The sequence below is a fragment of the Amphiprion ocellaris genome, chromosome 10 (genome assembly GCF_022539595.1).
Source record: "Amphiprion ocellaris isolate individual 3 ecotype Okinawa chromosome 10, ASM2253959v1, whole genome shotgun sequence".
Lineage (NCBI taxonomy): Eukaryota > Metazoa > Chordata > Actinopteri > Pomacentridae > Amphiprion > Amphiprion ocellaris.
This window is the reverse complement of record NC_072775.1, coordinates 36,511,713-36,537,428: the sequence shown is the minus strand read 5'-3', so window position 1 is coordinate 36,537,428 and position 25,716 is coordinate 36,511,713. Positions and strand designations below refer to the sequence as shown.

At 46.1% G+C, this 25,716-nt stretch overlaps 1 protein-coding gene across 2 annotated transcripts; it reads right to left on the bottom strand.

Moving 5' to 3' along the window:
* Positions 1-159: 159 nt before the first annotated feature.
* On the bottom strand, positions 160-25,716 carry LOC129349897 (pre-mRNA 3' end processing protein WDR33-like). Of its 2 annotated transcripts, none has more exons than XM_055014714.1 (21): positions 25,543-25,716; positions 20,175-20,393; positions 19,545-19,613; positions 19,013-19,117; positions 18,003-18,098; positions 17,510-17,661; positions 13,219-13,316; positions 12,386-12,512; positions 11,447-11,601; positions 11,179-11,257; positions 10,982-11,092; positions 10,342-10,436; positions 10,181-10,267; positions 9,833-9,972; positions 9,599-9,754; positions 4,982-5,707; positions 4,828-4,885; positions 4,425-4,725; positions 4,163-4,323; positions 2,091-2,270; positions 160-614 (listed from the first exon to the last, which is right to left on the bottom strand). In XM_055014714.1, exons 2-21 carry the CDS (start codon positions 20,376-20,378, stop codon positions 469-471), a joined length of 3,246 nt encoding a protein of 1,081 aa, XP_054870689.1. In that variant the 5' UTR covers positions 20,379-20,393; positions 25,543-25,716; the 3' UTR covers positions 160-468. The 2 variants fall into 2 exon arrangements, with proteins under 2 accessions (XP_054870689.1, XP_054870688.1); XM_055014713.1 differs by having other exon boundaries at positions 4,982-5,710; positions 25,543-25,715.

The window sequence follows — 25,716 nt, the reverse complement described above, 5'->3', positions numbered from 1 at the left end:
TGGTTTCATAAAGTTTAGTTTGATCCAGGAGTGAAGAATGAATCCTCCAGAAAATAATCTGCTTCAAGTTTTACCTGCGACCGTCAGAACAGTTCAGCCTGTTCATTAAAACCACCTGATGATGTCACAGCGACCCCCCCACCCCCCACCAGAGACAGATTGAAGTGTGAATCTTTATTGTCCACCTCAGTGAAAACACAAAAACATAGAAATCTGTTACAAAAAGGACAAAAAGCCGGAAGCTGCAGACAAAGTGGAATAAAAGAGATGCCGATACCAACAACACGATGAGTCTCTACAGTATTTTACACGTCTCTTCTACCTGTCGTCTCAGGAACCAATCACAAGCCTCCGTTCTTCACACACCTGAAAGTGACAAAGTCCGTCTGGTCTCAGGTGTGTGGAGGAACCAGCAGGGAGAACCAGAGGAGCAGAGGATCATGGGAGTTTTTATTTCTGCATCCAGGACTACCGGCCCCGAACGCCACCCCTCGGCACTCCTCTGGGTGGGGGTCCTCCTCGCCGTGGTCCGGGGGGGCCTCCAGGACCCCAGCCGCCTCGTCCACCGCGACCGGACGGACCGTAACCGCCGTCCTCCCTCTGAGACAAACGACCTGTAGTGGGCGCCACAGAGCAACAGACCAAAAACACTCATCATCCACTGATTGAGAACAATAAGTTTATTACACTTCAGGTGTTTCATGTCTAGTTTGGGCCTGCAGGGGGCGCTCTCACCTGTCACTGTCTCATGTATATACAGTCGTCCATGTACATCACATCAGTTTGGAGTTTCTGAGGACTCCTTTAACTCTGAATGGTCTACAGTGGACCCACTGAAACATGAATCTTTGTCACAATAAACAATCATTTTGGTTCTTTTACAGATTTATTAAAGTTCTTCTGAAATACGACAACATCTGCTGGATCATAAATAAACCAACAGAAATGTAGGTATTTGGTTAAATTTGTCCGTTTCCTCCTCAGTTCGGTTCTTGGGGTTTCAGTCTTCTGGTTTATCTTTGACTCCTCTGGACTCTATACCTACCTTCAAGCATGGAGGTGGCGGTATTACACTGACAGAAACAAGTCTGAGTCAGAAAGACAAGTTCAGTTGACCGACGGTCAATCGGTACTGTTCAACTAAACTTTTTCTGACTCAGACTTGTTTCTTCATCAGTCTTCAGGTTCTTGATGGGTCTAATTCAGAACTTTGGGGAGACCAAGAACGTGGAGATGATCCTCCTCTTTCATTATTCCATTTACTTTGTGGAAAGCTCCAGTTCCACAGAGCATGATACTGCCACCACCATGCTTGATGGTAGGTTTGCTGTTCTTTGGGTTAAAGGCCTCACCTTCAGTTTTTGTTCCATCTGGAGCTTTAAGGTTCTGCTTCTAGAGGAAGAACTTCCTTCTTCATGGATCCTCTAGAACACTGTGGACACTGACAGCTGTGTTCCAGCAGCTTCTCATTCTTTCAGACCTGCTTTCTGATGATTCCTGGTTGACTCTTGACCATCCTGACCAATTGTCTCTCAGCAGCAGGTGGTAGTTTGTGTTTTCTTGATGGAGGCAGTAACACACCTGGACCATGAACTTTATTCTGACAAACAGATGATTCTGGAACTGAAGCTGCTTAGAAATGGCTTCAAGTCACTTTCTGACTTGTTTTTCAGATCTGTGCTGAGCTTCTCAGACTTTCCCCCTCTAGTGTTTGAGTCCAATGAGTGGATCTAATGGTTCTATTTAAGCTGGATCAGAGGAGTCAGCAGCTGTAGTCGACTGGAGTCACTCAGGAGGAGTAAAGAGGCCATGAAACTAAGAAACTTAGAACAACACAACGTTCTACATCAACAAAACTGATCATTCAAGTTTTTTTTTGTACATTTTTTTTGTACATTCAGTCGTACTTCCAGAAGACCTTTAATAAATCTGAATTATTTTAGTGACAAAGATTCTAGTTTCAATGGTTCCATCATAAACTCAGAGTTCTGGGAGACGTTAGCAACTAAAGACTGATGATAAACTTTACAGTGGAGTGAAGCTTTAGCTCAGGACTAAATGTTTTTTCAGCCTGCAGGTGGCACTCTCACCTCCATCAGCTCCGGGGGACTCTCTCTCTCGGAGGTCTCCTGTCCCTGGTCCGTCCTGCCATGGACGCTTGCGGGGGGGCAGAGATGCCATGTCCATCCCCTGCAGGGACGAAGAACGCTCTCGACCAGCCGGAGACGACCCGTCATGCATCTGCTGCCCGTCGCGGTAACCATCGTGACCTGCAGGAGGCACTGTGATGAGTCACAACTGTGATGTCACAGACCTGGACTCAGGCCAATAGGAAACTTTAACTGTGACTCTGAGGAAAGGCTAACTGGACTTTATGGAAACTTAAACGTTGTTTTGTGCCAGCGCTGGTTCCTAATGTGGTTCTAAAGAAAATATTCTGGACAGTAAAGCTGCTGTAGCCTGGTGGCCAGGTGTATCAGGTATATCAGGTGTTATACACGTGGACAAAATTGTTGGTACCCCTTGGTTAATGAAAGAAAAACCCACAATGGTCACAGAAGTAATATGAATCTGACAAAAGTAATAAATAAAACTTCTATGAAAATTAACCAATGAAAATCAGACATTGCTTTTGAACCGTGGTTCAACAGAATTATTTTAAAAAATAAACTCATGAAACAGGCCTGGACAAAAATGATGGTTTCCCTAGAAAAGACTGAAAATAATGTGACCATAGGGACATGTTCAATCAAGGTGTGTCCTCTAATTAGCATCACAGGTGTCTACAAACTTGTAATCAGTCAGTCGGCCTATTTATAGGGTTACAGTAGTCACTGTGCTGTTTGGTGACATGGTGTGTACCACACTAAACATGGACCAGAGGAAGCCAAGGAGAGAGTTGTCTCAGGAGATTAGAAAGAAAATTACAGACCAGCATGTTAAAGGTAAAGGCTAGAAGACCATCTCCAAGCAGCTTGATGTTCCTGTGACTACAGTTGCACATATTATTCAGAAATTTAAGATCCATGGGACTGTAGCCAACCTCCCTGGATGTGGCCGCAGGAGGAAAATTGATGACAAATGGAAGAGACGGATAATAGGAATGGTAAGAAAAGAGCCCAGAACAACCTCTAAAGACATTAAAGGTGAACTCCAAGGTCAAGCTACATCAGTGTCAGATCACACCATCCATCGTTCTTTGAGCCAAAGTGGACTTCATGGGAGACGACCAAGGAGGACACCATTGTTGAAAACAAATCATAAAAAAGCCAGACTGGAATTTGCCAAACTGCATGTTGACAAGCCACAGAGCTTCTGGGAGAATGTTCTATGGACAGACGAGACAAAACTGGAACTTTTTGGTACATCAGCTCTATGTTCACAGACGCAGAAATGAAGCATATGAAGAAAAGAACACTGTCCCTACTGTGGAACATGGAGGAGGTTCTGTTATGTTCTGGGGCTGCTTTGCTGCATCTGGTACAGGGTGTCTGGAATCTGTGCAGGTACAATGAAATCTCATGACTATCAAGGTATTCTAGAGAGAAATGTGCTGCCCAGTGTCAGAAAGCTTGGTCTCAGTCGCAGGTCATGGGTCTTGCAACAGGATAATGAGCCAAAACACACAGCTAGAAACATCCAAGAATGGCTAAGAGGAAACCATTGGACTATTCTGAAGTGGCCTCTCTGAGCCCTGATCTAAATCCTATTGAACATCTGTGGAAGGAGCTGAAACATGGCGTCTGGAGAAGGAACCTTCAAACCTGAGACAACTGGAGCAGTCTGCTGATGAGGAGTGGACCAGAATACCTGCTGAGAGGTGCAGAAGTCTCACTGACAGTTACACAAATGGTTTGATTGCAGTGATTGCCTCAAAAGGTTGTGCAACAAAATATTAAGTTTAGGATACCATCATTTTTGTCCAGGCCTGTTTCATGAGTTTATTTTTAAAAATAATTCTGTTGAACCACGGTTCAAAAGCAATGTCTGATTTTCATTGGTTAATTTTCATAGAATTTTTCTTTATTATACTTTTGTCAGATTCAAATTATTTCTGTGACCATTTTGGGTTTTTCTTTCATTAACCGAAGGGTACCAACAATTTTGTCCATGTGTGTATCAGGTGCATCAGGTGTTAGCAGGTATATCAGGTGTATCTCACCTCCTCCTCTCAGAGGACCTCCTCCTCGAGGTGGTCTCCCTCGTCCTCCACTGTCCCAGCCTCGTCCCGTCTCCTCGGGGCCGTCGAAGACCTCCTCCTGGCCGCTGTAGTCATCAGCGTAACACCGACCTCCAGGCCGACCCGGACCGCCTCCTCGGAACCTGGAACAAAGTCCAGAACCAAGCTGAGTCCAGAACCAGACTGAGACCAGAACCACCACACAGGAGAACAGGACTCTAGAACCACAGAGTTGTCCTCTCACCTGTCGTCCCTGCGGCCCCTGAACTCTCCCCCGGTGAACCTCTCGTCGGGGCCCCAGCTGCCTCCGTTCCCCCCGGCCCGGGGCCCGGCTCCCCTGTGGCCCCCGGCTCCTCCCTGGTATCCGGGTCTCCAGCCCTCGTCTGCTCGGCCATGGAAGTCCTGTCCTCCGTCAAAGTCCTGCGGTCCTCTCCTGCTCTGCTGGTTGTCCCCCCAGTAGGGCCCCGAGCCCTGGTCCGGTCCCCCGGGGCCCTGCCGGTCAGGAGGGCCCATGTGGTGGTTGGGCGGTGGCCCCCGAGGGTCTCCTTGATGAGGAGAGTCAACAGTGCTTATCAGAACTGATGAACCCAAAGGACCTCCAGGGGCCCCTAAAGGACATTAGAGGGGCCTGAAATGGGGCTCCTTACCTTTGCTGCTGGGCCCCTGCTGTCCCATCCCATGCATCATGGGCCCCGTGTTCTGGCCCTGCATAGACCAGATCAGAGTTAGTCTGCTGATAGAACCCTGGGGCCCGGTCCAGTGAGGAACCGGCTCCTGGACTAAGTATTTCAGAGAACTCACCTGGTGCTGCAAATACGGGGGCCCCTGCATGTTTCCATGGGGCCCTTGCATGTTACCAGGGGGACCCTGCATATTTCCATGGGGTCCCTGCATATTTCCATGGGGTCCCTGCATATTTCCTGGGGTGCCATGAATCCCTCCTGGGGGCCCCTGCATGTTGCCCATCCCATAGTTGTTGGGCATGTTGCCATGTGTCCTGGTTGGGGGCCCCATCATCCCACCCTGCATAGGACCCTGGGGGCCCATCATGTTCCCTTGAGGTGGCATCATGCCCCCCTGAGGTGGGGGCCCCTGAGGATCCCTAGGACCCATTCCTCGAGGAGGGGGGCCCATCATCCCTCCAGGGGGCCCCTGCATCCCTCTGGGTCCCATACTGTGAGGCCCTTGGGGACCCATGTTCCTTGGGGGGCCAGGATGTCTCTGCATACCTTGGGGTCCCTGCATGTCTGGTGGTCCCATCATGCCCTGAGGGGGCCCCTGGTGAGACTGGGGTCCAGAGGAGGGCCCCACCTGACCAGGAAGCATGAATGGAGACTGCATGCCTCCGGGGCCCATTGGGGGCCCCATGTTGTTGGACATCTGCTGTGGAGGCATATTAGGGGGAAACCCCTGCTGTCCAGGAGGCATGGGGCCCCCAGGGCCAGGGAAGGGGCCCATGGAGCCCTGACCCTGGGAGGGGCCCATGTTCCCATCGTTGTTCATCTGGTTCATCCGGTCCATCTTCATCTGCTGCAAACAGAGAGAGGACAGTCAGGATGACCAGTCTGACCAGTTCAACCAGTTAATATGAGGACGACCAGTTTAACCAGTATGACCAGTCTGACCAGTTCAACCAGTTAACATGAGGACAACCAGTTTAATGACCAGTCTGACCAGTTCAACCAGTTAACACGAGGATGTCCAGTTTAACCAGTGAACATGAGGACGACCAGTCTGACCAGTTCAACCAGTTTAAATGGTCTAGCCTCCTGATGTTTTTACATTCTGTCTACATTCTAGCTGCAGGCGACTGAATCAGAGGACAGTTATTTTATTGGAATAAAACCAAAGCAGAAACCAACATTTAATTCAGAATCCTTCCAACATTTAAAGGTTTTCCTAAATCAGGTTTCAGAATGATCCTCCCCCTCTAAACATGCTGCTGAATCCAGATACCTGCAGTCCAACTCTAATCCATCCACCTGTATGAAGACATCTGGAGGACAATCCAACGGGGACACATGCTGAACTCTGAGTAATACTCATGTCTATATAATGGGGACACTTTGTCCTCTAGCAGCACCATGGTTCAGACCAGAGAGACGTCCTGAAGGTCAGAGAGGAGATAGCTGATTTGCACCAAAAACGAAATGGGTACAAGAAGATCTCCAAGCTCTAGAATGTTCCAGAGACTCTGTTGGAAGCATCATTAGTAAGTTCAAAGCCACCGGTACTGTGGCAACGCTACATGGTCCTGGTGGAAAAAAGAAGCTGTCGGAGACATCGAGATTCCTGATGGAGACAGATGGACCAGAACCCTTGGCTTACTGCCAAGGACCTGCAGGAAGATCTGGCTGGAAAAGGAACTGATGTTTCTGTGGACACAATCCATGCCGAAGGGCTTCATGCCAGATCCCCTAGACGGACATCACTTCTGAAGACACACTACAAGAACAATGGTCTCCAGTCTGCTAGAAGCAACCTATCAAAGCCACAGAAGTTCTGGGAGATGGTTCTATGGACTGATGAGACCAAACTAGAGCTCTTTGGTCCTATGGATCAGAGGAATGTCTGGGAGGAAGAACGAGGAGAAGAACATCCTGCTAACTGTGGAGCATGGTGGTGGATCTGGGATGTTCTGCTTCTAATGGAACCAGGAATCTCCAACGTATTGAAGGCACCATGGATTCAGGAAGTACCAGGATATTCTGGACAAGAACGTCCCTCAGTCCATGAAGAAGTTGAAGCTAATTGGACATTCCAGCAAGACAACGATCCCAAACACAAATCAGAACCAACAAAGGCTGGTTAGAGAAGAAAGTCTGGAAGGTTCTCGAGTGGAAATCACAATCTCCAGACTTAAACCCAGTGGAGAACCTGTGGTGGATCTGAAGAAAGCTGCTGCAGCACGTAGACCTGAAAACATCGCTGAGCTGGAGAGCATGGCCCACGAGGAATGGGCTAAAATTCCCAAGGAGCTGCCAGAGGTTTGTTGCAGACGATATCTCCGTCTACTGCAGGTCATTGGAGCTAAAGACTGCTGAAGATACAGCCTCATATAGGGGCTTTCGACCAAAGAGCACCAGGTGCTAGGTTGGTTCAAAGTTGAGAGCCAGTGCTTTTTTGGTTCAAATCTCGTGCTGCCCCAGAACGGGTTTGTGTTTCCATTCGGAAGGAGCAAAGTTGGAGCTGTGTCATTGCGCCACCACAAAACGTGTGTACGTCACTGCGTACGTAGCCGTTCAACAGCGTTCGCGCCGTACGGAAATCCACACAACAACAATGGAGGACTTCACTGGAGTGGTGTTCATGGCTTTGCTAGTGTGTCTCGCCATCGTTGAACAGCAAAACCTTCTGTTAGGGGTTACCCATCGGCGTCGCCGTTCCAATGCCCGGCGATCATGTTTGAGAAGAAAGGTAATTATCAAAGACGTTTGGATACTTAACAGTAAACGTGCTAGCGTTAGCTTAGCTACTTAGCTTCGACGACGCTTGCATTGATTACTTAGCGATTAAACACGCGCAATAAGTTGATGATCATATTTATGTTTATCTTTTTAGATGTTTTTAGATGTCACCCCGCCCCCTGCCTGTGACATGCTCGGCTCTCAACCTCTGGCCAAGTCTGGCCCAGCAACGAGTTGGTGCCCGAAAAAGCCCCAGTTTTTGGAGCCCGGAGCCGCAGCTCCGGTGGTGGAAAGACAAAAAACCGGCGCCAAGTCGGGCACTGGCTCCGACTCCGAATGGGCTCCACCTCGGTCGAAAGCCTCTAATAGGAGCTGAAGATACAGCCTCATAGGAGCTGAACATACAGCCTCATAGCTGAAGATGCAGCCTCATAGGGGCTGAAGATACAACCTCATAGGGGCTGAAGATCCAACCTCATAGGGGGAGGATCATTCTGGATCAAACTGTTCCTGCTGGATCAGACAGTACTAATCAAACTGTTCTTACTGGATCAGACAGTACTAATCAAACTGTTCCTGCTGGATCAGACAGTAATAATCAAACTGTTCTTACTGGATCAGACAGTAATAATTAAACTGTTTCTGCTGCATCAGATAGTCGTAATCAAACTGTTCCTACTGGATGAGACAGTACTAATCAAACTGTTTGTGCTGGATCAGACAGTAATAATCAAACTGTTGCTGCTGGATAAGACAGTAATAATTGAATTGCTCCTGCTGGATCAGACAGTCGTAATCAAACCGTTCCTGCTGGATCAGTCAGTCGTAATCAAACTGTTCTTACTGGATCAGACAGTACTAATCAAACTGTTCCTGCTGGATCAGACAGTAGTAATCAAACTGTTCCTGCTGGATCAGACAGTACTAATCAAACTGTTCCTACTGGATCAGACAGTAATAATCAAACTTTTGCTACTGGATCAGACAGTAATAATCAAACTGTTCCTACTAAATCAGACAATACTAATCAAACTGTTAATGCTGGATCACACAGTAATAATCAAATTGTTCTTATTGGATCAGATAGTAATAATCCAACTGTTCCTGCTGGATCAGACAGTAATAAACTGTTTTTACTGGATCAGACAGTAATAATCAAACTGTTCCTGCTGGATCAGACAGTAGTCATCAAACTGTTCCTGCTGGATCAGACAGTAATAATCAAACTGTTCCTACTAAATCAGACAGTAATAATCAAATTGTTCTTACTGGATCAGACAGTAATAATCAAAGTGTTCCTGCTGGATCAGACAGTACTAATCAAACTGTTCCTGCTGGATCAGACAGTACTAATTAAACTGTTCTTACTGGATCAGACAGTAATAATCAAACTGTTCCTGCTGGATCAGATAGTCGTAATCAAACTGTTCCTACTGGATGAGACAGTAATAACCAAACTGTTCCTGTTGGATCAGACAGTAATAATCAAACTGTTCTTACTGGATCAGACAGTAATAATCAAACTGTTCTTACTGGATCAGACAGTAATAATCCAACTGTTCCTGCTGGATCAGACAGTAATTAACTGTTCTTACTGGATCAGACAGTAATAATCAAACTGTTCCTGCTGGATCAGACAGCAATAATCAAACTGTACTTATTGGATCAGACAGTAATAATCAAACTGTTCCTGCTGGATCAGACAGCAATAATAAAAATGTACTTATTGGATCAGACAGTAATAATCAAACTGTTCCTGCTGGATCAGACAGTAATAATCAAACTGTTCCTGCTGGATCAGACAGTAATAATCAAACTGTTCTTACTGGATCAGACAGTAATAATCCAACTGTTCCTGCTGGATCAGACAGTAATAATCAAACTGTTCTTACTGGATCAGACAGTAATAATCAACATTTTCTTACTGGATCAGACAGTACTAATCAAACTGTTCCTGCTGGATCAGACAGTAATAATCAAACTGTTCAGACAGTACTACTTGAACCCTGACCTCCAGCAGCATGGGGTTGGTGTACTGCAGTGCTGCCATTTCCTGCTCGATCTCCGCCTGAGTCTTCTTCTTCGTCTCTACTTTCTGCTCCACCTTCCGGTCTTTGGACAGGTCTCCAGAAGGAGGCATCATAGGGACTTTGTTCTCGGCCCAGGCCTGCAGAGAGACCAGCGTTATTAGGCAGGTCTCAGACACATTTACCAGGTAGAGTCCTCAGCAGCCAGGTGTGCTCACCTGTTGGAACTGTGCTGGGATGGGTTTGGCGTATGGGACTTTTTTCTGAGGGACCTTCTTGGCGTCTTTGCCCATGACCTCATCCATGCCCCAGTCCAGTCCTGGGATGGACATCTCTACCTCAGGAGCCGCCTCTTTACCTGCAGACACACCTGAGTTTAATGTTTGTCTCTGCACACAGAACAGGTTAGCTCTACTTATACGTGGTGATCTGCTGCTGCAGATATTCTCAGAAAGATAGAAAAGTCTGAGCTGAGATGTTGAGGATAAAGTTCTTCCTCAGCTTCAGGAGAACAGCTGGAGAACGGCAGCAGCATTCCAGATGCTCCAGTTGGTCTTCAGACTTACTGATCTGCTCCTGCTCCATGGCAGCCTTCAGCTGCTCAGGGATTCCCATCCCAGGTATCGCCGCTACGCTGTTCGGCTCCACGTCATCTGAAACAAACAGGACGGTCAGCCGACCAATCAAAGCACAGATCTCTGACAGGTGTTTGTCCTGCGCCGCTCACCGTACTCCACGCCGTCCTCGGACATCCCCGGCAGCAGGTTTAGATTGTAACGGTCTCTCATCTTGTCACCTGGTCGATTCCTGGTCCAGAACTTACTGCAGAGGACAAACAGAGAAGACATTCTGGGTCAGGGGACGTTCAGGAGCAGCAGGTTCACATTCTGCAGCCGCTCTGGACCCTGAGGAGACTCAAATAAACTATGGAGGGACAGTCCTGCAACCAGGGAGTGTGTCTTTTGCGTGTCTACAGTATGTATACAATGTGTCTGCAGTGTGTATAGTGTGTCTGCAGTGTGTCTGCAGTGTGTATAGTGTGTCTGCTGTGTGTCTGCAGTGTGTCTGCAGTGTGTATAGTGTGTCTGCTGTGTGTCTGCAGTGTGTCTGCAGTGTGTATAGTGTGTCTGTTGTGTGTCTGCAGTGTGTCTGTTGTGTGTTTACAGTGTGTCTGCAGTGTGTATAGTGTGTCTGTTGTGTGTCTGCTGTGTGTCTGTTGTGTGTTTACAGTGAGTCTGCAGTGTGTCTGTTGTGTGTTTACAGTGTGTCTGCAGTGTGTCTGTTGTGTACCTGGTGTGTGTCTGTTGTGCTTCTGTTGTGTGTTTACAGTGTGTCTGCAGTGTGTCTGTTGTGCGTCTGTTGTGTACCTGGTGTGGTCGTTGGACCCGGAGCAGAGGATGTGACCCAGTGGGTGCCAGGCCAGACTCCAGATCATCCCCTCATGAGCCATCTCCATCCCTCCCACCTCCTTCTCCACACTGACAAAAGCAAACAACAAAGTAAACAGCAACAAAGTAAATAGCAACAAACAGGAGCTGATATCTGGGAGAGTTGTGGTTCTTACCCAGTGTGCCAGAACAGCAGAGAACCATCAGAACCTCCGCTGGCAAACAGACCTTCATGGACGGGATGCCAGGCAACAGCTGAAGACACAAACACAGCACAGGTGTGACCCTCTCACCTGTTTGTGTGTACAGGTGTGATCCTCTCACCTGTGTGTGTACAGGTGTGACCCTCTCACCTGTGTGTGTACAGGTGTGACCCTCTCACCTGTGTGAGTGTACAGGTGTGACCCTCTCACCTGTTTGTGTGTACAGGTGTGACTCTCTCACCTGTGGCCTCCTTCTTGTGTCCTCTGAACACCTGCAGCTCCTCCTTCAGGTTTCTGATGTCGAACAGTTTGCACAGGTGATCCCGTGATGCTGTCAGCAGCCAGTTACCGTTGAGGTTCCACTTCACCTCCATCACAGTGTTCTTGTGGGCGTGTCTGAGAACAGACAGGTGTGTGATCAGCTGATGTCATCATGTATAAACTAGTTTCACTGGTTCCTGCTGGTCTCGGTTTATCGCTCTGAAGAGAATCTGAGGTTAGAACCTGAAACCTGATCTCCCACATCAACCATCCACCTGTCCACTTCCTGTCCTGTAATCTACCGTCTCATTTAAAAATGCTCCAACAATAAGCTGCTGCTGATTCTGCAGAACCAGAACCTCCTCCTGGTTCTGGTTCTCCAGGAACGACTCAGCTGAGACCAAAATATTCAGAGTTTCAGGTTGAACTGCAGGCAGTGTTTCCTCAGAGCCTAAAATAAATTCAGCAGAACCAGTGAACAGAGGAGCAGGTAGTTGGAGATCCATCCAGCATGGAGGAACATCTACAGATGATGAGCAGAGGAGAGAGGAAACATGGAGATAAAAAAAACATCTACAGAATGAGGAGATGGTAGGCGCTTCAGGAGAAACCAGCAGTTGGTTCCTCCTGAAGCTCCTACCATCTCCAGGACCTGGATGACTGAGAACCTCCACAGAAGTCTGATGTTTAACATCTGAGGAAACATGTTGGATGATGGATCAGGATTTTTTAATCATAACTGTAAAATAAATAAAGAAATGTTTCTTCTCCCTGGTCTCCATCGTTCTACCAGAAGACGTCTCTGAGTTCTCCTTCATGATGTTCTGGTTCCTCAGAACTGCAGGACTTCAGAGTGAGGAAGATGTGAGTCTGTCTGTTCAGAGAGCTGATAGATGTGATCACTTATTGATTAACTCACAGCGTCGCCAGACTCTGTCCCGTTTTCGGGTCCCAGAACTTGATTGGCTGCTGGCTGTCCTTGCTGCCCGACACCACCAGGCCTTTGGTTGGATGCCAGTCGACACACTTAACGTCAGCACCGTGACCTGAACACACACAGCAACACAACAACACAACTTAGAGCAGCAACACCTCCACAGGGAGTCTGTCCAAACCACAACACCACAAGGAAAAGTCAGAACAGTCGGACGTAAAACATGAAGAAAAAACAGCTCTGAGCTGTGCTGGTCCAGAGACAGTCCGACAGAACATGGAGGCACGTACAGGTGTGTTCAGGTACAGGTGTGTTCAGGTAGGATGTGTGCAGGTACAGGTGTGTTCAGGTAGGATGTGTTCATGTACAGGTGTGTTCAGGTACAGGTGTGTTCAGGTAGGATGTGTTCAGGTACAGGTGTGTTCAGGTAGGATGTGTTCATGTACAGGTGTGTTCAGGTACAGGTGTGTCCAGGTACAGGAGTGTCCAGGTACAGGTGTGTTCAGGTACAGGTGTGTTCAGGTCCAAGTGTGTTCAGGTACAGGTGTGTTCAGGTAGGATGTGTGCAGGTACAGGTGTGTTCAGGTAGGATGTGTTCAGGTATAGGTGTGTCCAGGTACAGGTGTGTTCAGGTACAGGTGTGTTCAGGTAGGATGTGTTCAGGTCCAAGTGTGTTCAGGTACAGGTGTGTTCAGGTAAGATGTGTTCAGGTCCAAGTGTGTTCAGGTACAGGTTTGTTCAGGTAGGATGTGTTCAGGTCCAAGTGTGTTCAGGTAGGATGTGTTCAGGTCCAAGTGTGTTCAGGTGTGTTCAGGTACCTCTCAGGATCCTTTCCTCATGGCAGCGCAGAAAGTCCCAAATCCTGACGGTTCCGTCGTCTGAGCAGGTGGCGAATTTATTATCAGTCGGAGAGAAACTGGAAACCAACAAGAAAGAGCGAGTCGGCATGGAAACACAAACATCTGGATGAACAACATCTGGAAACTATGCCACCAGGAGGTCAGAGGTCAGACTGGTTTCCAGATGGACATTGAGTAAAAAGCAGTTTAATGTCATGATGGTCATGATTAGCTGTTAATCGATTGTTCACCTGGACAGTCTGTCTACACCTGGACAGTGACACCTGTGTGCTGGCCTCAGGTGTGAGTAGTTTCAAAGTAATGCTGTTTAATGTGTGGAATCATTTCCAGTAGAACTGCTCTATGTTTCTGTGGTTTAAATGTAGAACAAACTCACTGCATATTTTCTAATATTTTTAAGGGAAAATGTAAAGAGATTGTATTCATCATTACTAGATTAACTTTGTGTGTTTCCTGTTTCAGTGACAGCAGAGTTGAACTGAAACACGGATCCTGTTCCAGCAGCTCTTCCCTCACACTCCCCAGATTCTTCCTCAGGTTAGCTGATGATTGATTACTGATGGTTGATCGGCTCAGTTTAACGTTTCCATCCTTTGTCCTGCTGTGGTGCATTCAGGAGCTCCTGTTCTCTCTGAACTAAACATCCAGACTCACTGAACTGATTAAATCACCTCATTCTGTTCCTGCAGTAAAACCTTCATCCAGGATGATCGACGGTTTAAGGAGCTAACACCTTTTGGTTAAACTGAAGCCTGTGATGTTTTCTTCTGTGAATAAAGATGGACTGAACCTGCTGCAACAGGAGGAACAACGGCACCACCTGCTGGATGCTCTCTGTAACAAAGGTTCAGATCCAAACAAACCAGGAACAACAGCAGTGTTTTCAGAGTGAACCTGGTTAATGAACCGATTCCTCCAGTAAACTTCTCACAGGAGTTCAGGGAGTTTTATAAGTCTGAGATCATCCAGTAGGTCTGAATGATTGTAATTTTAATGTTCTACAGACAACAAATGGTCCTGGAAATAATAAAAATGACGGTTAGCTGCCGCCTGAAATCAATAATCAGTGTCTTATATCCAGTCCACTGGGCCTCTGGAGTCTTAAACTGGGTTAAATAATGACGTGAAGCTGGTCTGCTGCAGTCTGTTCTGTTTTAAAAAACACTTCATCTGTTCAGATCCTGCAGAGCAAATCATTAATCCTGATCAGTAATCAATAACTAAACGACCACTAGCTGCAGCCCTGATATCAACAACAAGCAACACCTCAGCAGCAGATCAGTCAATGAAGTTTAGGTTTGGAAATGAGATGAGCTTCACCGCAGCAAAAAAAAAAAAAAAAAAACTCTTGAAAGTGTTTTAGAAAAGCTGCTGCCAACAAACATTTATTAATTTATTACTTCAGCATTTTAAAACAAATGTTTCCTGGAAACGGCTTCAGGACACAAACTGACCTAAGACTGTTTCTACTGACAGGATGTTCTGATGGGGGGAGGATGCAAAGCTAGGCTAACAGTCTTCCCCTGCCTCTAGTGTCTGGGCTAAACTAGGCTAACAGTCTGCCCCTGCCTCTAGTGTTTGGGCTAAGTTAGGCTAACAGTTTGCCCATTCTTCTAGTTTCTGGGTTAAGCTAGGCTAACAGTCTGCCCCTGCCTCTAGTGTCTGGACTAAGCGAACAGTTTGCCCCTGAATGCAGTCTCGGGGCTAAGCTAGGCTAACAGTCTGACCCTGCCTCTAGTGTCTGGGCTAATCTAGGCTAACAGTTTGCCCCTGCCTCTAGTGTTTGGGCAAAGCTAGGCTAACAGTCTGCCCCTGCCTCTAGTGTTTGGGCTAAGCTAGGCTAACAGTCTGCCCCTACCTCTAGTGTTTGGGCTAAGCTAGGCTAACAGGTTTCCCCTGCTTCCAGTTTTTGTGTAATGCTAGGGGTAACTACTTCCCCAAGCTTTCCATCTGTGTGCTTACCTAAGAGTTTTTGTGTACTTTCACTCCTTATGCTAAGTTAGGCTAAGAGTTTCTTCCTGCTCCTAGTCTTTGTGGTAAGCTAGGCTAACAGTTTGGCCCTTCTTCTAGTGACTGGGCTAAGCTAGGCTAACAGTTTGCCCCTGCCTCTAGTGTCTGGGCTAAGCTAGGTTAACAGTTTGCCCAATCTTTTAGTCTCTGGGATAAGCTAGGCTAATAGTTTTTCCCCTTCTTTTAGTCTCTGGGCTAAGCTAGGCTAACAGTTTGCTCATTCTTCTGGTCTCTGGGCTAAGTTAGGTGAACAGTTTGGCCCTTCTTCTAGTGACTGGGCTAAGCTAGGCTAACAGTTTGCCCCTGCCTCTAGTGTCTGGGCTAAGCTAGGTTAACAGTTTGCCCATTCTTTTAGTCTCTGGGATAAGCTAGGCTAATAGTTTTCCCCTTCTTTTAGTCTCTGGGCTAAGCTAGGCTAACAGTTTGCTCATTCTTCTGGTCTCTGGGCTAAGTTAGGCGAACAGTTTGCCCCTTCTTCTAGTCTCTGGGCTAAGCTAGGCTAACAGTTTGCCTATTCTTCTGGTCTCTGGGCTAAGTTAGGCTAACAGTTTGCCCCTGCCTCTAGTGTCTGGACTAAGCTAGGCTAACAGTTTGCCCATTCTTCTAGTCTCTGGGCTAACTAGGCTAACAGTCTGACTCTGCCTCTAGTGTCTGGGCTAAGCTAGGCTAACAGTTCACCCATTTTTCTAGTTTCTGAGCTTAGCTAGGCTAACACTTTGCCCTTGACAGCAGTCTCTGGACTATGTTCAGTTCTATGTGTTCTATGATAATTGCATGTCCCTGATCAAATAAATAAATGAATAAATAAATAAGCTAGGATAACAGTTCTCCCCTGCCTGCAGTCTCTGGGCTAAGCTAGGCTAACAGTTTGCCCCTGATTCTAGTGTCTGGGCTAAGCTAGGCTAATAGTTTGCCCATTCTTCTAGTCTATGGGCTAAGCTAGGCTAACAGTTTGCCCATTCTTCTAGTCTCTGGGCTAAGCTAGGCTAACAGTCTCACTCTGCCTCTAGTGTCTGGGCTAAGCTAGGCTAACAGTTTGCCCATTTTTCTAGTTTCTGAGCTAAGCTAGGCTAACACTTTGCCCTTGACAGCAGTCTCTGGACTATGTTCAGTTCTATGTGTTCTATGATTGCATGTCCCTGATCAAATAAATAAATGAATAAATAAATAAGCTAGGATAACAGTTCTCCCCTGCCTGCAGTCTCTGGGCTAAGCTAGGCTAACAGTTTACCCCTGATTCTAGTGTCCGGGCTAAGCTAGGCTAATAGTTTGCCCATTCTTCTAGTCTATGGGCTAAGCTAGGCTAACAGTTTGCCCATTCTTCTAGTCTCTGGGCTAAGCTAGGCTAACAGTTTGCCCCTGCCTCGAGTCTCTGGACCAAGTTAGGCTAACAGCTCGCCCCTGACTCCAGTCTCTGGGCTAAGCTAGGCTAACAGTCTGACTCTGCCTCTAGTGTCTGGGCTAAGCTAGGCTAACAGGGTAAATGTAGTTTTTTTTCTGTAGACTCCAGCAGGATGAAAGAGCGCTGCTTGTTTCAGGTAGCGTCACTTGTCCGGGGATGAGGGGGGAGACAGAATAAGAGGAATACCTGACAGAGTGATGTAGATCAGACCATCTGCAGGACTTCAGGTGTGTCGGATGGTGCAACACTAAAAGTTCTGTTTCCTAGTCCTTTGCTGGTTTACTGGCCAGAACTAGTTCACTGACTTGTCTAGTCTGCTGGATGATGTCATCTGTACCCTGATAATGTCACAGTGGCGTCACCCTGCTCCAAATATCCAATCTGCGTTGCAGACTGGAGGTGTGGAGTTTGAGGGATGCTGTCCAGCTGCATTCTGGGAAACGTAGGAGACCAGGTGGGCGGAGCTTTGTGCTCACATGTTCAGTTCAAAGCATTATTTACACCTGCAGTGGTTCTGATTGCATTTATTCTCTTTATTCATCCCTGACAACACTTTATTGATCTCCTCCACAGCACTGGGCCTACCAAACCAGAGATCAATGCCTTTATTAATCCCTGATAACAATTTATTGATCTCCTCCACCAAACCAGAGATCAGGTCTTTATTGGACACAGCAGGTAGAATATGAACAACAGATCACTGTAGCGCTGCAGCAGCACACACATACATCTGTCATTAATGAACCACAGCAAACACAGCATGAGGCGGCGCCCCCGTGTGGCCGTGAGGGGTGCTGCAGACCGGGATAACTACAGAAAATGGAGATTAGTAGAAACCTGGCTTCTCTAATGGCCTCCTTGTGAGCCTGGAACATCTTGACGTTGTTCATGTTGGACTGCCAGTACTTGACATAGCCGCCGTGGTCCGCCGTCAGCATCCACATGTCATTATGAGACCACGTCATCGCCCGCACCGGACTGTCGTGGGCCTGCAGAGGAGGATGGAGGAGGAAGGAGGTCAGTAAGAACCAGGAGAAAAGCCACACTAGATCAGTTGTAGTTCCTTAGTTTCTTCCTGTTTAATCCTGTAGACACCAGAGGAGGTTAAAGCAGAGAGCATTGGGGCACCATGAAAAAGACTTCTGTGGAGGTTCATGACCTCCAACCAGAGGTCAGGTGTTCTACAGAGTTCCTGAACCTCAGTAATGATGGATCAGACCTGAGGAACCAACCAGGAGTCTGTTCACTAGAACATCAGTGATTCATAAGACTATTGATTGGTAAAGCAGATAATTCTGGTCATTAAACAGCTGAGTGTTGAGATGTTTACCTGGAGAATGGTCTCAAAGTTGAAGGTGAGTCCGTTCCACAGAGTGAACTCTCCACTAGAGGCTCCGGTCACCAACCGGCGGCCTTCAGGAGTCCACTGCAGAGGAGACAAACCAGGTCAACTCATCTGGACCAAACATCTGCTGAGCATCTCCTGAACCTGTCAGACCCTGTCAGCATCAGAAGAGCCAAACACCACCCTCCTCCTAGAACAGCTTCTAGAGCATTAACCCTACAGAACTCTGCTCCACGAGTCCTTCTATTCAAAGATAAACAGCTTCTAGAACATTAACCCTACACAACTCTGCTCCACCGAGTCCTTCTCATCAAAGATAGACAGCTTCTAGAACATTAACCCTACAGAACTCTGCTCCACCGAGTCCTTCTCATCAAAGATAGACAGCTTCCTGCAGATGTAAAGTGCCTTCAAACTGTGGACCTGAGGGTCTAGTCCCGTGTCTGATCCTCCATGACTCTGACATCCATCAGCAGATCAATACCTACAGATACGGCAAAAATCAGAAAACTGTTCCAGGTGCCTAGTGCCACCCATATGTGGTTTCAGCCAATCATGTCCCTGATAACGGAGCATGCTCCCTGGGGCTCCCAACATCCAATCAGCGACCAGCTTGTTGTCTGGTTGGACCATTAGGGTGTGATGCAGCTGGACGGGCTGAACCAGAACATGAAGAGCTGTCTTCTCCTCAGACAGGTTCTTGCCGCTGTTCACATCTAAAGGTTCTCCGTGTTCCTTCAATGCATTGTCCAGTTCTAATAAAGTGGCCAAACTCAGCCTGGTTCTGCCCGTTATCTAAAACAGCTCATTGGGAGATTATTATTACCTGATCCTGACCTGCAGCAGACATTAAAACCATCACCAGTTGACTATCAGAACCGTCCACATGGAGGAGAACCTGGACATCTGGACGTCTGTTCAGTGTCACTTCCTGTCTGTAGGACTAATGAAGGACTACTACCAGGTAATAATCTATGGGGTAAAGAGAGGCTCACCCTGATGACGAACACTGGACACTTGACTTTGTTGGTGGAGGTTCGGACGAACTTGGTAGTGACGGCGTTCATGGGGTTGTTCAGCATGCCGACAGGAGGGACGAGCTGCAGACACACAAACACACCTGTACCTGAGACAAAACACCACAACTGTTCACCTGCAGCATCAACTGGTGACTGAGGCATTTAGGGAACATCTGTAAACTGCAGCATCTACTGGACCGTGAGGCGTTTAGGAACATCTGTAAACTGCAGCATCTACAGGGCCGTGAGGCATTTAGGGAACATCTGTAAACTGCACCATCTACTGGACCATGAGGCATTTAGGGAACATCTGTAAACTGTAGCATCTACTGGACCGTGAGGCGTTTAGGAACATCTGTAAACTGTAGCATCTACTGGAACGTGAGGCGTTCAGGGAACATGTGTAAACTGTAGCATCTACTGGATCGTGAGGCGTTTAGGGAACATCTGTAAACTGTAGCATCTACTGGACCGTGAGGGGTTCAGGGGCTCTGTAAAGGAGACGTACGTCGTTGTAGCAGCCAGCATCGGGCTGAATGGCTCTGAAGTCTCGGTGGTCCCGCTGCCACAGTCGGTTCTGCAGAGAACACAGATCGGGTCAGAACCCTGAAGCAGTTCTGAGGCTGAAAGCTGAAATAATGAGGTGTTCGATGCTCCACTGATCCACGTTAAATAAAATATATACTGTCACCTGAAACAAAGAACATCTGAGAACATAAACTCTGGGAAATGTTCACGTTTACTAGAAAATATTCCTTTAATCAGTTCTGAAAACTAATCAATAATCGATCAGAAGGCTAATAGACAATATGAAGACTTTTTATTGCATTTCTCTCAACACCGATCACAGCTGCTCAGTTATTATGTGACTGACAGAAGATCAACCAGTGAGTGATCAATCATCTGACAAATGATCATTCTGACAAATGATCAATCATTCTGATGAATGATCAATCATTCTGATCCGAACAAACATCTTCTCTTCTTCCACCTTCAAACTTCAGATTTTAGTGTTGTTAAAACATGAAATTCAGATATCACCAAATATACTGAGTGTTTAAATAAAGTTTAACCAGGTGTGTTACCTCCAGGTATCTGATGACGGAGTGTTTAAATAAAGTTTAACCAGGTGTGTTACCTCCAGGTATCTGATGACAGAGGGGTTGTAGTCGATGGTCTTGCGGTTCACGGCCTTCCTCATGCGCTTCCCATCGAAGGTGAGCTGCTGCATGGCCTGCTGCTGGGCGAAGTCCGGCCTCTTGTAGAACACCTGTCGGGGCGCCTGGTGCTGGAAGCGCGGCATGTGGAAGAACCGCTGCGGCGAGCCGATGTCCGTCGCCATGGTGACCAGCTAAACCTGCAGGAGGAGGACCATCTGGTCAGGTTGTGTTTGTACATACAGAAAAGTTCACCTGTACAACAGGTAAACCTGTAAATGTAGTACTAGATGGCAAATGTAGTATTAGAGCAGGGGTATTCAACTAAAACTCAAAGAAGTCCAGTCAGAGAAAATGTATTAAAGCAAAGGTCCGGAACATCATAAAGTCTAACTTCAATTAGTGCGATATATGATAATGTAACCTAGAAGTTTTATTAGCATGTGCATGTAATCAATAACTGACCATCAAATCAAATAAATTCAGTACGGTTCAAAAACATTTTGACAACATTTATTGACAAATAACTTTTGATATAACTGTACATCTTAAAGGGCAGAACTTGAAAAAATAATGACTGAACAACCCAAACCAGCTTATATACATCTTTAACAATACCTAAATCTCAAAAAATGTACACAATTCAACATTTTTTTTCTGTCTTGTTACTCACCTTATATCCCTGCTGCTTAATGGGAGAACTGAGCTGCAGTTTGCCCTGCCAGTATTTTTTGAATTGTGTATTTTGAATTGTGGTCTGAATGGTGTCAGGGTCGTTCTCAAACACATTTGGAGCTCACTGGTCAGTCTGGAACCATATTCAGTTTTGTCATGTTTGTTATGTTCATAGTTGAGAAAGGTGCCTCCAGCTGGATGTTGAGCCAAACATGGTCAGCATGTGCAGGACTATTTCCCTCTGGGTGTCGCTTTATTCATTTTCCTTTTTTGTCTGTCCCTCACCTCTCAACTGTTTTCTGAACGCAGAGCTGTGATGTTTAGTAGCTGAATGCAGAGACTTCATTGGCTGAGTAGCGTCACGTGGGATGGCTGAACTCGTACCTAATTGGTCTGTGTTTTCCCTGAGCTGCTAACTAATGCCGTAAACACTAGGAAAGCTGTGCCGGTGAAACAGAAGCGGCTGGTCAAATTTAAAATCCTGTTACAATTTACTGATTACAGGTCCGGTCCGTATAAGACGGCGTCTGGGTCTGGATCCGGACTGCCAGTTAGTGATCCCTGTACTAGAGAATAAATGTAGTATTAGAGGATAAATGTAGTATCAGAGGATAAACGTAGTACTAGAGGCTAAATGTAGTACTAGAGGGTAAATGTAGTATTAGAAGATAAATGTAGTACTAGAGGGTAAATGTAGTATTAGAGGGTAATAAGTAACTGGTACCAATGAGTCAAACGTGATCAGTATTATTGATCCAGGATCAGGATCTAAAATTCAACAAATGTCAAACACCGAGTTCGAAATTAAGCTTCAACAAATCAGATTCTACAGATGGAACAGGCAGCAAAAGTCACATCTTTCATTTGTTCCAGCGGAGAAGATCCAGAAGGTCTTCAGGTGTGATCCAGGTTCTCTCCTGGTTCAATGAGATGAGGAAGCAGCTGAAAGACCAACCAGGTGGAACTGAGGACAGAAGCTCCATCAGCTGGTCCACCACAGCAGAACACTGCCGTCCTGAGTCTGAAGCAGAAGCATCCAGACCTGGACTGGACTCCACATTCCCTTTATGGGTTCTCCAGCTCTTTAAACAAACTCTCAGATCACTGAAGAGTTAAACACCAAACCATGGGGAGAACAGACCAGCTAAACGTTCAGAACATCCAGCCAGGTAGAAGTCATGAAACACAGCCAAGGTCAGTCCAGGAGATACAGGAGGAGCTACAGCTGCACCAACTCCACCACTGGTCCAGAAACCAGCGAGCCTATCATCTGACTTGGGGGTGGTGGGGGATCCGAATATTTGGATCTCAAAATAAATACTCGCATACCACCATCATGACCGAATATTCAGATAATTTGACATTATTATTTTGTGTACCAAGCTGAGCTCATTCTGTGATTTATGATCTGATGTTTCTGTGTATATTTATTGATTTGTTTCACTCCTTTGATGAAGCTGAAAGTTTTAGACTTTCTGTGTGAATTCTAATAAGTTTCTAATACTGGAAACAAAGTTGGTAATTTCTACGCTGTCCCTCTTGATCTTCACTTAAAACAAGTCATCAGGATATTTTCAGTAATTAATGTAATTAATTGAAATAAATCATTAGTCCTGATATAATGTTCAGCCCTCAACTGTAAACGTACATAAATAGGCTTTCTGAATGTCCAGTCAACACCGCAACATCAGAATACATATATATATATATATATATATATATATATATATATATATATATATATATATATATATATATATATATATATATATATATATATATATATATATATATAGCACTTTGACACTTTAATTACTTACTCAATTTGCATCTATCCATCCATCGTGTGTTTTTAGTCTTTATTTCTTACCAGTCTGGAACAGGTGCTCAGTACATTTCTAATAAAGGTCTTGAATCTTGAAATGGTTTCTGCTGCTAAAAACAAACCTCTAATTTTCCACCAGAAATCCTTCTAACAGAACACGGTTGCGTTTTTAACTTTATTTAAAACAGTTTTACTACAGTTCCATGTGAGCAGAAACAGGAGATAAAATTCTGAGAAGAGATCTGACTGCAAAAAGAAATCAGCTGTAAGGAAATATTTCAGCAGAGAGAAGACGTTGAGCAAAAACAGGTTGGAAAGTTGGATTATTTCCATCAGTAGCAGAGTTCTGAAGGTCTGTCAGATGTCTGGAGCAGCTGAACCATGGTAGAAAGGGTCAGACTGCTCTTCTCTGAGGATGCACTTCTCTTCAAAATCACCTCCGTCATTCTAGAATTATTCATGCTTTGCAAATAAAGTTATTCAAGTCACCTACAGAAAATTCCTGCTTTATGTACATCACAATAGAAACATTTACTGTCAGTGTTGTCCTCATGGTGCAGCTCATCCACCGTATGAACACTGAAGACCACTGAATTCGGATCTCAAAACTAATATCCGGATACCACCATCGGGACCGAATATTCGGGTCCAGCTCTAGTAACTGCACCTCATTATAACACCACCCTGCTGGTATTAACTACACCTCATTATAACACCACCCTGCTGGTATTAACTACACCTCATTATAACACCACCCTGCTGGTATTAACTACACCTCATTATAACACCACCCTGCTGGTATTAACTACACCTCATTATAACACCACCCTGCTGGTATTAACTACACCTCATTATAACACCACCCTGCTGGGTAACTGCACCTCACTATAACACCACCCTGCTGATATTAACTACACCTCATTATAACACCACCCTGCTGGTATTAACTACACCTCATTATAACACCACCCTGCTGGGTAACTGCACCTCATTATAACACCACCCTGCTGGTATTAACTACACCTCATTATAACACCACCCTGCTGGGTAACTGCACCTCATTATAACACCACCCTGCTGGTATTAACTACACCTCATTATAACACCACCCTGCTGGGTAACTGCACCTCATTATAACACCACCCTGCTGGTATTAACTACACCTCATTATAACACCACCCTGCTGGTATTAACTACACCTCATTATAACACCACCCTGCTGGTATTAACTACACCTCACTATAACACCACCCTGCTATCATCAGATCCGTCACTCTCCAACTATTCATCAACCAGATGAGAGTCCAGTAAAACATGCTGCCGTGGATGTTACTGAACCTCATTACAGCTGATGTTTGGAGGTTTAATGTCAGAACAAAGAGTAGAAATCCTTTCCTTCTCTCTGCTCATTAAACTGCTCTTTAATCCAGCTGAACTATAATCCAGCTGTTCTCAGGTCCAGATGTTTCTGTTGTCAGAAAAAGGATGAACCTCATTAACTACATGTTCACCAGCAGAACCTTCATTTCCTGTTGCTCTGCAGCTAAAATACTGATTTTATAACGTTATCTGACAACGAACACGAGTCAAAGACGACAGCCGGATTCAGAGAACGATCAGAGAAAAGAGTTTTAGCTGCTGAGCTGTAAATTATCCATCGTGTTCATGGTGACCTGTGTTTACATCCAGACTGGGCTGTCAACCTTTTCACTCTCACACAAGCAACAGCTGGAACTCAGCAGGTTCTCAGGATGGTGGGAAGAAACGGCAGCTAAACACAAAGCTAGATGTCTCAGTAACAAAAATAATTATTATCACTGTTGTTACTATTAGTATTACTATATATCAGCAGCTAAACATGAGGCTAGATGTCTCTGTAATAATAATAATTAGCATTATTATTATTCTACATCAGCAGCTAAACATGAAGCTAGATGTCTCTGTCATAATAATAATTATCATCATTGTTATTATTATTATACATCAGCAGCTAAACACTAGGCTAGATGTCTCAGCAGCGGCTAACAAGGGGCTAATGCTAACATTGGGTTAATGCTAACAGGGGGCTGGTGCTAACAGGGAGTTAATGCTACCAGGGGCTAGTGCTAACAGGCGGCTGGTGCTGGCTGGGGGTTAATGGTAACAGGTGGGTGGTGCTAAGAGGGGGTTAATGCTAGCACGGAGGTTGTGCTAACAGGGGGTTAATGCTATCAGAGGGCTGATGCTAACAGGAGGCTGGTGTTAACGGAAGCCTCGTGCTAACAGAGGGTTAATACTAACATGGGGTTGATGCTAAAATGGAGCTGGTGTTAACAGGGGGTTGATGCTGTCAGAGGGCTGGTGCTAACAGGTGAGTGATGCTAACAGGGGGTTAATACTAACATGGAGTTGATGCTAACAAGGAGCTGGTGCTAACAGGGGACTGATGCGAACAGGGGCTGGTACTACCGCTAAAAGGGGGTTAATGCTAACAGGGAGCTGATGCTAACAGGGGGCTGCCGCTAAGGTTAACAAAAAGGCTCAGCCTCACCGACAGACGCTCTCGGCGTGTTTAACCGTCCAGACTCAGTCGGCCTGCCGGTGTTTCCGCCGTGTAGATCGTATGTGTTTCAATCTCTGGACCTCCTGTTGCTAACGCGGTTAGCTTCAACGGCTACTTCTGCTAGCAGACTAAATGCTAGCAGATAACTCGGCTTGTAAACACGCTAAGACAACGGGAGGGGTAAAGGAGGTATTTAAATGAAATAACCCCCTCAAGTGTGTCAGAATGGGCAGTCTGGCTGCTGCTCTGTTGTGTTTTGTAGCGGGCTTAATGGCGGCCCTGCTCGCCAGCAGCTCCGAACACTCACCGAGGATCTCCGCAGCGCAGCGGCCTAAGTGTCTGTCATGAACCGGTCCGAATCCTCCTTGAAGTTCCGCTGTGGAGGAACATGAACGTCTCACACGTTACTCAGCTCAAATCTCAGCAGCTTTCTGTCTTTAGCCGCCAGCAGACTCCATCACGAAGCTCCTTCTTCTCGGCC